Source organism: Nannospalax galili, unplaced genomic scaffold, assembly GCF_000622305.1.
Source record: "Nannospalax galili isolate Female #2095 unplaced genomic scaffold, S.galili_v1.0 scaffold229, whole genome shotgun sequence".
NCBI classification, from domain to species: domain Eukaryota; kingdom Metazoa; phylum Chordata; class Mammalia; order Rodentia; family Spalacidae; genus Nannospalax; species Nannospalax galili.
In genome coordinates this window covers 4,358,962-4,377,121 of record NW_008360328.1, presented here as the reverse complement: position 1 = coordinate 4,377,121, position 18,160 = coordinate 4,358,962, and the positions used below count along the sequence as shown (strand labels likewise).

Below are 18,160 nucleotides of genomic sequence, written 5' to 3'. Positions count from 1 at the left end.
GCTGAGCCGTCAATTCAGCCCCTTTAAAAATATTTTTTAATACATTTTGTGTGCATGAGTATGGAGGTCAGAGGACAATCTTCAGGGTGGGTTTCTGGTCATCGGGCTTAGCAGCAAGCACCTTTGTCCACAGAGCCACCTGGCCAGCCCCCTTCCCCCCCCCCCTTTTTTTCAGATAGTCTCTCACTGGCCTGGGACTTGCTAAGTAGCCCAGGCTGGCTGGTCAGTGAGCACGGGGATGCACTTGTCTCCACTTTCCCAGTGCTGGTAACAGAAGTGTGAACACTTTACCAGTTCAGCTGTCTCCCCAGCACTTATTTTTATGAGATAAAATGGTGACTTTGGAGACCCAACTCACGCATTGTAACCTGAAACGTTTCTGAAGAAAACCAAATGTTTTGGGGGCATGGGCTGGGTTGGAGGGGTGGCATGTAAGGTAGAGGACAGAAGAGTGTGTGTGGTTTGTCTGCTGTTCCCCAGAGCAGGGGACCTCCAGTCAGTACACTTGCAGAAATTGCCCTTCTGTGTCCTTGTATGGCAGAAATAACGGGGGGCACCATGCAGCTGGCGTTCAGGGCGTCTACCTTTCAAACACATTGCCACATGGCAGAAACAAGAGAGAGGAAAACCAAACCAGCATGTGCACCCCGGTGAGGTGCCTGAGAGGCAGAGGAGGCAGGCTTTAAGCGCCTCAGAATAATTAGGAGGAAGTGCCGTTTGTTCCTATTTATTTCTATCTGGGACAAAGCTGGCCATATAACACAGGCCACTCTGGACATGGGACCCCGATGTGGGCTCAGGACAAGAGAGCAGTGAGGGACAAGTAGAAAGCTGTCACCTTAAAGAAGGATGTTAGGCTGTGTGCTCCTGTTCAGTTCTGACAGTTAGCTATTAGCTTGAATACAGTCTCTGTTACCTAGGCATGTATGTGCCAAGTCTGAGGACTTGCTCAAGGTCACCTAACAAGTGAGAGGTATTGTTAGGGCTCTGACCCTTGAATCCTTTCCATTATTGATTTGCCTGGCATAGAAGGAATCCATCTGAAAGTTCTGAGAAGTCAGGTGATGACCCGGGACAAGTTAAACAGAAACTAAGCAGTGTATACTCAGCACTGCATGTTGCCAACTTCTGGCCAGAGATGGAGAGCAGCCTCAGATTAGCTTCTAACCAGAAACCCAGACAGACAGTGACATTAAATGGTACAGGAGAGCAAGCAAAAAACAAAACAAAACAAAATAAAACAAAACCCTACTTCTTGGGCTGGAGAGATGGCTTAGTGGTTAAGACCACTTGCTGTTCTTCCAGGGACATGAGTTCAGTACCCAGCACCCCCTGGATGACTCACAACTATCTGTAACTCCAGTTCCAAGAGATCTGATATCCTCTTCTTGTCTTTGCAGGCACTGTGTGCACATGGTATACTTACACACATGGAGGCAAACACACACATAAATAAAAATAATAATAATGATGATGATGATGATAAAAAGAAATCCACTTCTCATTTATCCCAGGCCTCAACACAGCTGGCTGCCTTCAAGTCTGGAGCCACTACAGTCCTCCTCATGGGCTCCAAGTACCAATACTGCCAGTTTGTGTGCCTGGGGTCAAGTCCACTTCCCCACCACCTCCAAGAATCTGCCACAGTAGTGTTCTTACAAAACACCAGTGCAGGTCTGCAGGTCCACTTACCCATGAAAGATCCAGGTGCTACACTCGTCGGCCTTGGTAATATAGTTCTCAGGCAGCAGACCCGAGCAGCCAGTGGTCAGCGAGGTGCCGTAGATCCAACCCTCACTGGTGCTGGTCTGTTCCATTGGAGACATGAAAATGAAGTCCCCAGGGACCAGCTCCAGTTCATCATCATTCTGGGGTGTATAGGGGTAGATCACCTGTAATGTCTGCAAAAAGGAGAGCCTGCATGAGACCATTCTACCATTCTTTTGAGTGCCTCAGAGGCAAGACTGTATTCTACATAAATAGTGCACCTGTTCAAGTGTGCCACACATAGGAGTCCCTGGAGCCACAGGCTCTGGGCAGACCTTGGCTACGATCAGGAAGTGCTTCTTCTTTAGCCAAGGTTTTACGGGTAGGTACTTGGTGCTCCTGAATGTTCTAGGCTCCCCTACTTCACTTCCCATCAGGACTCAGAGATGAGTTTTGGAAACTCATCTGAAAGCTGGAAGGTTCCCCCAGCAATTGTTGGACCAGTGGACTCAGATTCATTTCCCCTGTTCCATCCACTGTGTGGGCACTAGGGCAGACAGGGAGACTTCAGTTTATTCAAAGAAAGTTGTTCTCTAGGCCAGGTTGCAGATGGGTCAGATGGGGGTCACTTCTACTGGAAGGTATGGGAATGAAGGATGGTTTATCTTCCTTTCTTTCTTTTTTCTTTCCTCCCTTCCTCCCTTTCTCTCTCTCTCTCTCTCTCTCTCTCTCTCTCTCTTTTTCTTTTTTCTGTATGTGCTTTCATGACTTTATGTGTACCATGTGCATGCAGGGGTCCATGGGGGCCAGAAGAGGGCACCAGAACTCCTAGAACTAGAGATACAGATGGTTGTGAACCAACATGTGGGTGCTGGGAACTGAATGTGTGTCCCCTGCAAGAACAATAAGTGCTCTTAACCACTGAGGAAGGATGGCCTTTTCTGTGTGACTCAGCTGTTGGAGCAAGACATGGTTTTTCTTTTCTTTTTTAAATTTTATTTTTCTTTTTTATTTTACGGTGTAAGAGTGCTTTGCCTGCATGTGTGTAAGTGCACCGGTGTCATGCAATATCTATGGAGGCCAGAAGAGGGCCTCCCCTGGGACTGGAGTTATGGATGGTTGTCAGCCTCTGCCATGTAGGTGCCGGGAACTGAATCCAGGTCCTCTGCAAGAGCAGTCAGTGCTCTTAACCACTGAGCCATCTCTCCAGACTCCTTAAGGCTCTTTCTTTAAGCCTGGACTTTTAACAATGGTCTTGAAAGAAAATTATCCTTCCTAGACATCAGCGCATGTATTTGTGGGTAACCAGCTTCTACCAGTGAGAAGATAGAGACCACACAATCTTTCCTGACTACAGAAAAGTTCCCCAAGGCAACCACAGGGCCTGATCACATGGCTGATTTATTCTACTTTGCGGGGGGGGGGGCAGGGGGCTTCTTTCTTGGTGTATATAAACATCATGGCCCTGGGCCTGAAGGAACTTTAGATATTTATTTTATATTTTCTTGCTAATGGCAGGAGACCTCAATAGGAAAGAGTGTTTCCTATCGTTTTTGTTTCTGGGAGGACAGCGAGATGGAGAACACTTTCACAGCCTTCCCTGAGGTCCTGGAACTGGTCGTGACAGGCTACAAATTCTGGTTCCCATCTCCAGACTTTTCAGCTTTGTTTGTTCTTCATTTTCTCATCTATAAGTTAAAACCTGTACTACAAATGTTAAATGTGACCCTCTAAGAAAATTCTAGTGGACATAGCTTTGTATGCAGAAGGGGCATAATTACTTCTAGTGGCTTGTGATTCCTGATCTCCTGAGTGACAGCACCTATGCAGCCAATCCTGAGCCTGGGGCCACATGCAGGTGGGCCTGTGAGCTAGCCTGATGTCAAGGTGAGCCACCAAAATATGTTAAAGAAAGGGCTCTAGGCAGTTGGAGAGATGGCTGGTGGGTAAGAGCATATGCTGCTCTTGCAAAGGACCTAAGTTCAGTTCACAGTACCCACATCAGGCAGCTCACAATCACCTGCAGCTCCAGTTCCAGGGGATCTGACAACTTCTGTACTCCAAAGGCACCTATACTCACATGTGCATAGCACCCCCATCCCCACCAAATATATATATTTTCAAGGGTTCTGCTGTTTGTGGTGGGGCACAACTATAATTGTAGCACTTGGGAGGCTGAAACGGGAGGATTGTCTCAAGTTTCAGGTAAGTCTGGTCTATCTAGTGAGTTCTAGGCAGCCTGGATTACATAGTGAGATCTTATCTCAAAAAAAGAGGGGGTGCTGGAGAAATGGCTCAGCAGTTAAGAGCACTGGCTGCTCTCACAGAGGACTTGGGTTCAGTTCCCAGCACCTACATGGTGGCTAACGGCATCCTTAACTCCAGTTCCTAGAAACCTGACACCCTCTTCTGGCCTCTGTGGGCAGTAAATAACACAGGTACACTTACATGCAGACAAAACACTCATACACATAAAATAAAAATAAATACAAATTTTTTTAAAAAAGCAAAATAAAACAAACAAGCATTTTCTTCTGAAAATCACCAAAGAAAAGAGGCAGGAAAATGTGGTTTCTCTCAGAGGAGTAAGTTGGCAGAGCACAGGACTGTCTCCCTGGCTTCCCATTTGGGGAGCTTGCTTGTCTCCTTAACCCTTTTCTAGTTACCTTTCTGCTCTTGGTCTGCCTGCTTTTTGATCACCTCCTTTTTTCCCTCTCCTGACCCTCTCTAATATTCATGCAACAAGCGGGCTTCTTTGGATTGTTACAAATAAATTTTAAAGGCTAAAAAAATTTCACAAGGACTCTCTTAAATCTCAAAACTGGGTATGTGGTGGTCCAAAGCAACATTCCTTTTCCTGGAACAGGGTGGAGTCAAAACTGTCTCTTCAGCTACCTAAGCTCAGCAGGGTTTTGGCTAACAATACCTCTGGCCCAGTGAGCCTTCCCCTTGAAAAGCTCAAAGCAGCTCAAAGAAGCCCTCATGTGTTCCATCCCTTAAAGCTGAGGATTTGCTTTCTGAATTTCCCACCAAGGTACAACAAAGGTTGAAGATAATATATCCTAAGAATATGGTAGTAGAACAGAAATTAACTTCACTTTAGTAGATGAATTAAGGGATTTCAACAACTCTAACATGGTAACTGGTTGGCCAGGGGTGTAACTTAGTGACTGAGTGCCTGCTTAGCATGTTCCAGGTATTGGGTATGGTTCCCAGTGCATATACATAGACACACACACACACACACGCACGCACGCACACACGCACACATGCATGCACGCACGCACGCACACACACACACACGTACATATAATTACAGGAATCCAGGTACTCCTTGCTCTTTCCCACCCCCAAAAGTAGATATCAAAACTTAGCCCAAGTGTGAGGCATCAGACCAAGCCTAGCTTGACCCACATTACATTATGTTTAGCATCTGTTTCTAAGAATTCTTGAGTCAACCTTAGTTTTTCCTTCCTCATTACACCAAAGAGACTAAACTCAAAGTTGGCAGACTGAGGATAGTCACACGTTTGTAAAAACAGAAGGAAACCACTGCCTTTGAAGTCCTTTTTATTCTTAGGAACAACGACAGCTGCTGTGATTTCTTTCCTGTACCTGCTCTATGCTGGGTATGGTGGTGGTGCCGTCTTTCCGCACATCCTCTCAAATCTTTGCAATGGTCTAGGAAACATCTCTATCTCACAGAATGGAAAACCAAGGACTGGAGAATTATGCTTTTGTTATTGTTGCTGTGTGTGTGGGGGGGGGGTTGTATGCCGTGTGTATAAGTGCACATGGAGGTCAGGAGAGGGTGTCAGATCCCCTGAAGCTGGAGTTATAGGCAGATGTGAGCCCCTGACTTGTATGCTGGGAATTGAACTCAGGTCCTCTGGAAAGTTCTCTTAATTGCTGAATTATCTCTCCAACCCCATCCTATTTTAGTTTTTAAGATGCAGTTTCTCATTGAACCTGGAGTTTGCTGATTGGCTAGACTGGCTGTTCAGAAGCCCCAGGGATTCTCCTGTCTCTGCCTCCCCAGTGTTGGGTTACAGGTGTGTGCCACTGTACCTGTTAGTATTTTTTTTCCTTAATGTAAGCACTAGGGATTGAACTTGGGTCCTTATGCTTATATGGCCAGCACTTTACTGACTGAGCCATTTCCCCTACCTGTTCTTGCTTATTTATTTGCTTATTTATTTTTGAGTCTCATTTATCTGAGGCTGGTCTTGAACACTTTGCAGTTGAGGATGCCCTTAAACATCAGATCCTCCTGCCTCCACCTCTTGAGTACTGGATTACAGGTGTGCAATGCCACATCCCATTTCTTGTGGAGCTGGGGATCGAACTCGAGGCTTCATGAATGCCAGGCAAATACTCTATCAACTGAACTACACCTTCAGCTGACTATGTAAATTGTCAACATGAATCCAACTACTGCTAAAGTGAGGAAGCCAGGATGGAAATAGGGGTGCTAGGCTCTTAAATGTATGATTTTCATAGAACTCTGTCCTTCTACATTTCTATGGCTTGGCACGTGAAGTAGGGTGGACCAAGGTCATCACTAACATGGTAGGGCTCATGTAGGCTACAAACAGGCATCTGTGAGTCTAAATCTACCAAGGATCTGAAACAGCATCTAAAAACTTGGCAGCCTTCCTAACCATCTCTGGGTCTTGCTGAGTGTCCTTACCTAAGTCCTTCTCTGGACATCTGTTCCCCAGTCGGAACACAACCAAGCCTCCCTCCTGGAGACAGACTGAAGGAGGAGGAAGATGAGAACCTCACATACCCAAGAGGCTTCGGAAGACCAGAAGACCCCAGATGGACCATAAAGGGATGCAGACGCAGAGGGCCTTACCAGAAGGAACTGTAATAAGCAAGCTTTCACAAATATGAGACTAAAGGGGCCAAGCTATTTTTAGAAAATAATTCATGTAGGCACTTGCTGTCTCTTTCCTTCTGTGCCAACGGAGGAGAATGTGGGTCAAGCAAAAAGGCAATTACCCTTTGAGTTTACTGGAGGGCAGTGTTGATTAGAGGATGGGCCCGGGAAAATTCCCAAGCTACCTTCTCTTACAAAGGTGACTTCTCAGAGCCTATGTACATACAACCCTTGACCTTCTTTCACCTGCTCTTGCTCTTGGAAATAGTCTGACCATTGACACTTCTCTAGTATCTTTAGGCTCATTCTAGGTGATTCTGACAGATGTAAGAATTCTTAACATCAGACAGTTTGCTTAATCCATCTCAAAAGAAACCAGTATCCAATGACTGAAGGACAGGACATACATACCTCACCCTGAAGCTTTGGTTCATAGCCTGACCCTTCCCAACACTTCCAAAACAGCCAAACTGCCTCGGGTTCTGTTTTTGGGGCTTTATTTTTCAGGTTAAGAAAGTATAAAAGTTGTAAAAAGACTATACACACTAACAACAAAACCCCTCAGTTCTTTTGTTGAAAAATTGGGAAACATATAAAATTGTTTAGTAAATATAATTAAAATGGAAGACAAATTTTTCATCTAGCCATGGTAGTTCTCCGTAACTCCATAAAAGTTATGGTTCACTCCAAAACCCCGAGAGTATGACTAGAATCACAGATGGTGCCAAACTGTGTGCGTGCATGCGTGTGTGCATGCGTGCGTGTGTGTGTGTATGTGTGTGTTTGTGTGCAGGAGGGTGTATAAAAATTTAATTTATAGATTATGAATAGTAGGTAATAATAAAATAGAAAAGTTCTAACAATATTGTAATAAAAGTTATCTAAAAGCTATGGATTGTTTATTTCTGAATGTTTTGATATGTATATGTGTGTTGTGTGTATGGTGCATGCATATGTCTGTGCAGGTGTGTGTACCCATGTGTGCACATGTGGAGGCCAAAAAGGGATATTGGGTGACCTCCTCTATCTCTTTCCCTCCTAGTCCCTTGAGATAGAGCCTCTCAATGACCCCGAGGTACACCATTTCAGCTAGGCTAGCTCCCATGATCCTTTTGTCCCTATATCTCAATTCTGAGGTTACAGTCACATGTAGCCATGACTAGCTTTTGCATGGGTGTTGGGGGTATGAACTCAGGTCCTCATGCTTACACAGCAAGTGCTCTTACTCACTGAGCCATCTCCCTAGCTCTATTTCTGAAATAATAGCTTTAGAGTGTGACTGACCTCTGACCACCACAGAAAGGGAAATGCAGGATACAAGGGGACTGCTCCACACAGCCTTCCACTAGGTGGGTTGTCCATCTTTATTGGTCAAAACCTAGGCTGTTTCCTCTCTGGCTCTCAATTGCTCTGCAACTTCAAAGCAGATGCTTAACCTCTGTGTCTCCTTCAAGATAAAAAGGGCAACTTTCCTCTTCTGAGAGACACATGCTTGACTAGAAAACCATGCTGACTGCACCCAAAGAAGGATGCCAAACTCACACCCCTTTGTCTAGAGCAGAATCCAGCAGTCCCCATGCATGTCTCCCATTGTGATATACACAAACTCTCACAAGCACCTAGGTAAGCTTTCTTTTTATATTTCTCCTCTCTCCCTTGCTAGACTCAAAGCTCCATTAAAATGTTATTTTGTATGTGTGTGTGTGTGTGTGTGTGTGTGTGTGTGTGAAGTCGGAGGACAACTTGCAGGAGTTGGTTCTCTCCTTCCACCAGGTGGGTTCTGATAATCAAACTCAGATTGTCAGGTTTGACAGCAAGCACCCTTACTCACCGAACCATTTCACTGGCCCTCAAAGCTCCTTGATTGCAGAATTTTAAAAAATTCTGGGGGGGCTAGAAAGACGGCTCAGTGGTTAAGAACACTGAATGTTCTTGCAAAGACCCAGGTTTGAATCCCAGCACCCATGTGGCAGCTAACAACTGTTTGTAACTCCAGTTCTGGGGGTTCTGACGCCCTCTTCTGACCTCCGTGGGCATTGCACAGTACAGGTGCACTTACACACATGCAAAATATACACACACATAAAATAAAAATAATCAAAAATTTTAAATAAAAAACATTCTGGCACATCCAGTGGTACCTTACATGCACTAGACATCACCCTGTCAGCAAACACCTATGGACTGTGCCTTTGCAGGTTTGCACTTTGGAATGCTTTTATACTTATGCGTTGTTCAATTCATCCAGAGTCGGCATAATGCTTTTTATGAACATCAAACATTTATATAATAGTATTTTTTCCCTACATCTTTTCTATCTCTGTTTTCTTCCTATGTCCCAACTGGCAGGGCAGACAGACTCACGAGGATGTTACCTAGATGAATCATGCTGGGATACACATGGTCAATCTACAGAATCAGCAGCATTTCACAAAATCTAGAGTCTACTGACTCCTCGTCAGGTGCTCCCTTGCTCACTCCTCTTTGGTCCCTGTCACCCCGTGTCACTGGCCCACCCCCCCTTTGTCCTGAGTCCCTGTGTCGCTAGGTCACACTTCAGTCTCCATTTCTCTGTATCAATGTGTCACTCCCCTTTGGTCCCCATCTCCCTGTGTCACTGAATCACTCCCCTTTGACCACCACCATCTCCCTGTGTGTGTCACTGGGCTACTCCCCTTTAGTCCCTATGTCCTTGTGTCACTCAGTCATTCCTCTTTGGCTTCTGTCTCTCTATTGGCCAGTAAGTGCTCCTGATTCTGGCCATGCCCGGGACGAGGAGGAGTCACAGTGAAATATTACCTCATGGTTAGCAAATCGGATGTCCCGGGAGAATATGGTAGCCACCCAGTCGCACCCTAGCTTGACATCAATGTTCTGGGCAAGTTTCTCTAGGGTGGGTAGATGGCTTGCTTGGAAGTGGTAGGCCAGGGTCACATGCAGCTGCTTCTTATGAGGCTCCACGTGCACTTCTGGAAAAAGGAAGGACTCTTCAGGGACTAGAACAAGAAAATCACAGCAGTGGTAGAGACTGAAGAAAAGGCACAGAAAGGGCTGGAGAGATGGCTCGGCGAAGAGCACTGGCTGCTCTTGCAGAGGACCTGGGTTGGTGTTCCAGCACCCACAGGGTGGCTAACAATCATCTGTGACTCTAGTTCCAGGGGATCTGACATCCTCTTCTGACCTCTGTGGGCATTGCATGACACAGGTGCACACACACACATACACTTATATGCATAAAAATAATACATAAAAAATTTTCAAAAGGCACAGAAAGGGGGCTAGAGAGATAGCTTGGAGGTTAAGAGCACTGGCTGCTCTTACAGAGAACCAGGTTCATATCCCAGCACCCACATGGTGGCTAACAACTGTCTGTGACTACATTTCCAGGGAATCCAATGCCCTTTTCTGTCCTCCATGGGTACTGCATGGCATGGGTGCACTTACATACATGCAGGCATAACACTCATACACATAAAAATAAATAATAAATAAAAAAATTAAAAGCACAGAAAGGAGCCCCCAGACATTCTGATCTCCAAATAATAAAGGATCAAAGACCTGGGAAAGACCCAGCAGAATGAAGGGGGTGGATCCCATACCCTCAGCCTGTTATTCCAGAGTCTAAAAAGCCACAGGATTGGGTTTCCTGTGGGAGCTTCGGGTGCACTCAGATTCATCTTTTTGACTGACTCCTCCTGAAAAGCCCAGCTGATCATCACCAGCCCCACTGTTCAGATGAGAAAAGCCAGAGACATAAAGCTGGCATACTAGATGTGGAGTACAAAGCAGGTTTGGTAGTTATGTGGCAGCTTATGGGGTGTGTGTGTGTGTGTGTGTGTGTGTGTGTGTGATGGATACCCTCAAAGTATAATCCAGGTTCTCTCAACAACACTCGAGTCAATAGCTATTTGTAGGGGCTGTCCTGGACATTATAAGGCACTGAGCAGCACCCCCAGCCTCTACCTATTGGAGACCAGTAGCACTCCCTTAGTTTTAACAATGCAAAATCAAATTGCTCTACAGGTTGTCAAATGTTCCTTCAGGTGACATTGCTTCAGGTTGGAGTTCACTGATTTAATGTACATAGACTATTATTCTAAAACTCTCTAAATATCCCCACAAAAACCCTATCTACATGAAGGGTGAATTTTATTTCCCCTTTGTACATCACACAAGGAAGAACTGTCTACATCTCAAGTAAGAATAATGAAGAAATTGCAGCCAGAAGGAATTAGGGAATTGGAGGAAATTAAAGAACTTGGTCAAGTTTCTAAGAATGAGCAGCTCAGACAGAAGGGCAAGTTGTTTTTTTTAGTTTTTTTTCCTTTTCCTGATATACTGAGTGGCACGGTTTTTCAGAAAGTCCATGAGTGCAGTGTCTGTCTCTATCCACACTGTAGCCCCATGCCTCATGTCACCTGTGTCTTCAGTACTTGCTGAATGAATGAATACACATGGGTGAGTCTTCTTGAACTACCCAGAATAAAAAACTACATCAAATATATTTACTGATAGAATCTGGGTGTGCCACTCACTCTACAGTACCCAGGCATGAGTTCTAGGGCAGATACAATGACCTACTTTCTACAAAGCTAGACTGGAGTCTTGAGGCAGGGCCACACAATTCCCCAGATAACCACCAGGGGGGCCTCACAGAGGGCAGAGACAGGAAGCCATCAGGTTCTTAGTGACAGCAGATTCTTGAAGCGGGGCTGGTTCTCCCTCATTCCCACAAGGAATGCAAGGGCTTTGACTGTGTCCCATTCCATATACCCTCTGAGACTGGGCCACAGTCCTGGCTGAGACCTCCTTTTCTGATATGTAAGGGATTTAGGTTCCATCCCTGAGTTCCATCCCTAGCACCAGGTAAAATGAGGTCTGGTGATGACAATAGCTACTGTGGGACTGTGACAGGGATAAGAATGGGAAATAATTTGTTCTTTGTTATAGTATCTGAAATGTTCAGTTTTTCTGTTAAATCTGGGAAACCCAAGGCTGGGAGAAAGGGGTACCTGGGAGGGAGTGCAATCTAAGAAGGCTCCCTCCCAAACCACAAGGGAGTGTCTAACGGGACCTGAAAGGCACTGTGATCCTGCAGTGATTTCTGATCACACTCTTCTTGGGGCCCAAGCTCTAGGACAAGCTTCTCTGATAAAGAGGGATGTGAAGTAAGAGGACCAGGCTCTCGATGCAAACAGCAGCAAGAACCAGCACCTGAAAAGGTACTGCTGAAGGTTAGGAGACTGAGGAACAGGTTGTGTGGCTTGCTCGGATCTTCCCATCTCTAGTCATCCCTGAATGTGTTATGAGGAAGTTGTGGGTACCCTGCTGCTTTTCACCCAACACTTGAAATCAGGGGCTGGTTGGGGATGTAGCTCAGCTAGGAGAATGGTTCCCGAGCATGCACAAATCCCCAGGTTCCATTCCTAGTACCAGGTAAAATGAGGCATGGTGGTGCACATCTGTAACCCCAGCACTCAGGAGGGAGAGGCAGGAAGATTAGAAGTTCAAGGTCTAGCTTCAGCTACACAGTGAGTCTGAGGCCAGCCTGGGCTCCATGAGACTGTCTCAAAATAAAAACTGAAAATAATTCATTGAATCAATGCTCTCCAACTTAGTGAGTTTTATTATAATTTATTATTAACTAGTTTCACTCCACTATTTCCTATGCTACAGAGTGAATGGTCAGTCACAAATAAAAACATGCATGGGTAGAGAGGAAGAAAGGAAGTTCCCTCAGATCTGAACTGGAGGAGATGGCCATACTACAAGGGATACATTTATAGTTCAGTGTGAAAAGTTAGTCCCTGGGTATTAGTGAATGAGCCATGGCCAGTCTTTCCTGAAGGTTAGCAGAACAGAGGTAGATATAACATTTTCACAAGTGAACAAAAGGGTGTGGGGTGTTCTTTGTCACGAGGGTCCATTCCTCCACCTCCTGCCTCTGACTCTCTCACTTACAGTTGTTATGGTTTGGATCGTAAATCTCTTCCATGTGTTGAAGACTCGGTCATCAGTCTGTGGTACTAGAGGGAGTTGAGATCTTTAAGAGATGGAGCTTTGTGAGAAGAAGTTAGGTTATTTGGGATGTACTTTGAAGGGGGTATTGGGCCTCTAGCCCCTTCCTCCCCCCCCTTATTCCCCCTCTTACTTTCTGCTTCCTGGCCTCCATGAGGTGAGCAGCTTTGCTATACCATTCACCCCTATCATGATGTTCTATCTTACTACAGGGCAGCCAACAACCATGGCCTGCAACCTCTGGAACTGTGAACCAAAATAAATTCCTTTCTCCTTGTGAGTTGATTGTTTCAGACATTTTCGTTGGAACAAGGATCCAACCCATATAACCATTTCCTACCCCTATCCTTTCCAGCTCTGATCATGCGGCCAGGGCTGGGCTAACTTTCATGGATGCTCACCTGTTTTGGATGCAGCCTCTGCAGCAAAGTCAGCAGCAAACTTCTTGAGGACCTCTGCACTGTCTTCCTTCACAAAGAGGCCAATGAAGTTGGAGGAGGTGTAGAGCTCCAGAGGCAGAGGGGCTGAGAACTTACACTTCCATCTGCTGACAGTGGTCTGCAGGGCTTCCCCCAGGGCATCCACCTTGCTGTCTTCGCACTGGTGGTAGAAAACAAGCAGGCTCCATTACAGACCAGGAGACAGAAAAGCCTGCAACTACTTAGCATTGAGCACCAGGTCCCCAGAGAGCAGAGGTTGATAATGCAATTAGTTAATCAGCATTCCTGTCTGCGAGGGAGGGAAGAAATACAAGCTCTCTAGTACCTAGACACTGATTATCCAGTGGGCCGATGAAACTGGGGAATGCATCATGACCTCTCTTCTCTATCTTTGGCTCTGCTGTGGCCCCTGGGAACACTCCCAGAATGCCACATGACTGGTCAAACAGAAAAAAAAAAAAAAAAAAAAAAAAAGCCAGGGTTGTGGTGTCACAGGCCTGGGAAGCACTGAGGAAGTAGAGGCAAGAGGAAGTTCAAGGTCAGCTTGGGGTATATGAGACCCTGCCTTGGGGGTCAGGGGAAGAGCATAGGGAGATGACTCAGTGGGTAAAAGCACTTGGTTTGCAAGCGTGAGGACCTGAGTTTGAATCCCCAGGACTCACCCACCTCAAAAGCCAGGCATGCCTGCAGCTGGAAGCCATCACTAAGGGGCTGAACAGGTGGATCCTAAGAGCTTGCTGGCCAGTCAGCCTAGCCAAAAAGGTGAGCTTCAGGTGCAGTGAGAGACCCTGTCTTTAGGGAATAAGGAAGAGAGAGAGGAGGACACTGACATTAAGAAAAAAAGGAACAAACAAACAACCAGCCGTAACAGGAATGCAGAGCCTCTGGGCTGAGCTGCTGCATGCTTTCTGGGGCCCCTTAGAAGACCACAGTCTCCACTCCCAGTATCCTTGGGAAGTGAGGCTGCAGAGCTGTGATGACATCATCCTCCTACCCTCTTCAGAGCACTGAGAGGAAGAATGAGTGTCTCTACACCTCTGTCTGCTTTTGTGCAAGATCCTGGGATGACTAAGAGGAAGTGATAATCGATTTAATTTTCAGAGTGACTGGCAAAAGAGAAGGTGTTAGGAACATGTTTTCTACCTGCGGAGGTGGGTGGGGGAAGAGATGGGGAGGCCTGAGGGGGAAAAAGCAAAATGTATTTTTAAAATTGTTTTAAGATGCTACCTGCTTTGTATGGATCACATGTGGGTAAGGCTACTCTCCTCCATCACTACAGAGAGCAGAAGTAGGCAACTTAATGCAATATAAGGAGGAGGATTTGATTTGGTCCCCAAATAAGGCTTCCAATAGCTAGAGTACGGATGAGGAACTGTGGCAGGCGAAGGGTATCTCCCTGTCTGTTGAGAGCTCTAGCTGGTGTCTGCGGGGGTGAGGTGGCGTTCCCTGTCTATAGGCCACTCTCTATGTTTTCTCTCTCTGTCCTAAGAGTTAGCCAGACATGGTTCCAGCATTTCAGAGGGTGAGAGTTCAAAGCTCAGGAGTTCAAGGTTATTGTTGGTGATATATAGAGCTTAAAGCTAGCCAGGGTTACATGAGACTATCAAAAACAAAAACAAAACAAAAGACCAAGAGGCGGGAAACATAGCTTAATTAGTAAAGTGTCTGCCATGCAATCATGAGGATGAGTTTCATTTCCAGAACCTACATAAAAAAGTTAGACATGGTAAAAGTTAGCATTGTAATCCTAATACTAGAGAAGCAGAGACAGGAAAATCCCTGGGCTCACTGGCAGCCAATCTAATCAGTGAATTCCAGACCACAAAACAAGGTGGATGGCTCCCGAGGATATTCTCTCTCTCTCTCTCTCTCTCTCTCTCTCTCTCTCTCTCACACACGCACGCACGCACGCACGCTCGCTCGCTCGCTCACTCACTCACTCACTCACTCACTCACAAACATGTTGTGATTACTGGTGTATGAGGATAGACAGTGAACATGTCTGACGTTCCATTAGTGACTGTTCCAGGTGCCAGATCAGACTGGAGGGTGGGGCTTCCAGTTGGAGAAGGGCATGGTTGTCTTGATGCACCAAACCCAGGATGCTCCAGGCCCCAGCAGGTATCAGGAAGGTAGAATTGAGGTGAGAATCTCACTGTGGGTCACACTGACTCCTGGGAGCTACCTCCCCCTCCAACCCCAAGTGTGGAGAGCCCCTGAACATTTCCACAATTTTCCTGAACTGCTCCCTCTTTCAGTCCAGGTCTCCAGGGACTGGCTGGGACACTGGAGAGGGAGCAGGGACTGCAGCTCACCATGAAGAACTGGCAGAGGGTGATGTGGGGGAAGATGTTGTGGGCTTTGTTCTTTCCGCAGATCTGCTTCGACTGCTGCCAGAAGTCGGAGAGCTTCTGTGCTAAGGGGCCTGTGGGGCGGAGGTAGAGGACGTACTCCCTGGGCAGGGGGTCATCAAGGAAGGGGTCACCGACATGGGAGAAGAGCCTGTGAGAGAGAAGATACCCAAGAAGGCCTTAATGGAGAGCAAGGAAAGAGAAGGGAAAACAGAGAGGCAAGCCCAGCCCCTCCCATGCTCCCACCCTGGGACCACATGGAGAAGGGTTTCCATTTGTGCAGTAAAAATCCACCCCTTGAAGGTCTCACAATTCCAATCAACTCTCAGATGGAGAAACTTATGTTCTCTTGCGTGTGGTATTGCCTCCCCATCCCATAACTCCCTAAAAAAATCCCCAAAGCTGCTCTCCAGAAAGCATCCTTGGGTTAACTCCAAATCCTCCAAATTCCCTGCCACACACCCTGTCCCTCAGCTCAGTCTGTGACGGATCCTGTGAGCCTCCAAAGACGAGGGAAGCTCCAGGAAGGTGGTCTGTGGCCGCCCAGCATCTACATGTCTATGGTGAATCCCGAAGTGATTGTCAGGGCTTAGGTAATATGAATGATCTATCTGGTAAAGATTTTGAAGGCCTTTAAACAGCTCCAAGGAGAAACACACACACTGAGGACCAGGGCAGAGGAGGCAATTGACTTGATAAATGGGCTTGTCACATTTGGCTCATCCTCTCCTGGAAGGGTCCATTAGAGAGACTGCACACCCACTTATCACAGATACTCAGAGTTAATTATATGCTATTTTCTCAATTTATTTATTTCATACCAACCAGTCACATGCTGACTGAACACTTCTTCCTCCTGTGGATGCCAAGGCTTTTTGTCTGGAAGAAGAAATCAAATATCTATTGTTAGTATTTTTAGCTTTTCTCTCAGCTCTCTACTACATAGGCAGGAGTGGGCAGGGGGTGACACGGAGCCTTCCGTCCCTGCACTGGCCTGTGTTGTGGGAGAGATGCCTGCAGCAGGTTCTCTGTGAGGGTCACAGGAAGGCATATGGAAGTTAAGACTTGCCATTAATTTCCATGTAATTAGCACTGGATTTGCATGCAGCCACACATCCCATGCAGTCTATTTTCAGCTGTTTCCACATTAGGGTTTTATTTTCACTTCCCTAAAAGTTGTCATGTCTTTGCTTTTCCTCCTCGTTTTTCACCCACTCATTTCTAATGACCCAGATCCCCTACAGAGCAGATTCTTGTTCACAGCCCCGTAATGGAATGGGTGAAGAGGCAGGGCCAACGGTTAGGAAGACATGGCGCTAAATGTCTTTAGGGAAATGTAAGTCTGGATAAACTCATTGCCTTCTTTGAACTTCTCCAGCCACCCATGCTGGATCCACCATCTCCAACTACTGTACATCTCTTGGGACCAATAACACTGGACAAATGAGGAGTGCCTCCAGCTTCTGGAGGGACAGCTTAAAGCCCTCTTGATGGCAGGTCAGTATGCTTACAGCAGTAACACCCCTGTGCACAAGCTTATCAGGAGCTCTTCTGCAATTCTGGGTCAAATCTGCAAGAGCCACAAAGCTCTGGATTCATATCCAGCTTTGGTGTGGATCCATCCTTCCAGGCATTCATGCACACCTGCTTCCAGGTTCTTAGTAACTAACTACTAGCTCTCCAGTCTGTCAGCTCTGTGAGGGGCACTGGGAACATAATGGGTGCAGAAAGGATTTTTCTGGGAATGCCTTCTGTTACAATAAGAATCTTACTTAATCTTGTAACCAAAGTTAATCTTACCTTTTGAGATCTTTTAACACCATCTCAGCTTGTTTATAATGCAAACAAGGGGGCTGAAGAGATGGCTCAGCAGTTAAGAGTACTGGCTGCTCTTGTGGAGGACCTGGGTTCAGTTCCCAGCACCCACATGGTGGCTAACAACCGTTTGTAACTCCAGTTCTAGGGGATCCTATGACCTCTTCTGACTTCTGAGGGCTTTGCACAACACTGGTGCACTTACATACATGCAGGCAAAACACTCAGACACATAAAATAAAAATAACAAATAAAACATAAAAAATGTAAACATGCTTACTAGGCCCTGTGCTCCTTTTGTATGTGTGCATGTTGTGAAAATATCAGCACCAAAAGCAGCAAATAGCACTGGAAGCAATGAATTATCCCCTGTTTATGCTGCAATCAACAGGCAGGATTACACTGATAACATCTGTTGCTGGTTGTGAATGCTGTTCTGGGTCAGTAGGGAGGTCAGAAAGGGAAAATTGTTCTCTGATAAGACAAAGTTTCTATTTCCCTTCCCATGCCATGCTGGATGCACTGTTTCAATAAATACATAGTCAGTCCTTTGTTCAGGGAACAGTTCTGAGAACACTCAGAAGAAACAAGTTCCCATAGCAGATTGGGATCACTCCTGGTTGTAACCCATGCCAAGAGGGTCAAGCTTTGCTTAGGTATTGTGGTAATGTAGCATCTCTCCTTCACAAGTGGGAACAAGAGTCATATGGTCCCTGTCCTCCTGGAGTTGGGTAAAGTAGAAATGAACTGTAAGATAACCACTGACTGCATGGTTGGCAAGTGTAATGGAGGGAAAGCCTGAAAGCCTTAGCAACAAGAGCAGGGAAATCCAAGGAAGTGGCCTTTGAATAACAGGATGTAGACTCTTGGTGGGGTGGTGGTGGGAGACACCCAGGAGGTCTACTCAACATTGCAGTGTAAAGATGGAACACACTGATGTACACCAA

General features: G+C 46.2%; 1 protein-coding gene across 2 annotated transcripts in view; it reads right to left on the bottom strand.

The window, feature by feature from the left end:
* Ubash3b (ubiquitin associated and SH3 domain containing B) overlaps positions 1–18,160 on the bottom strand; it is a 163,111-nt gene that overhangs the window by 25,669 nt on the left and 119,282 nt on the right. The window contains exons 2-6 of one of the 2 annotated variants that reach the window (XM_008826024.2): positions 16,220–16,277; positions 15,363–15,549; positions 13,009–13,207; positions 9,389–9,558; positions 1,693–1,901 (exon numbers count right to left, since the gene is read on the bottom strand). In XM_008826024.2, the coding sequence (XP_008824246.1) occupies positions 1,693–1,901; positions 9,389–9,558; positions 13,009–13,207; positions 15,363–15,549; positions 16,220–16,277 (823 nt within the window). The remainder of the gene's footprint in view (positions 1–1,692; positions 1,902–9,388; positions 9,559–13,008; positions 13,208–15,362; positions 15,550–16,219; positions 16,278–18,160) is intronic. The other variant, XM_008826023.2, reaches the window with a different exon arrangement.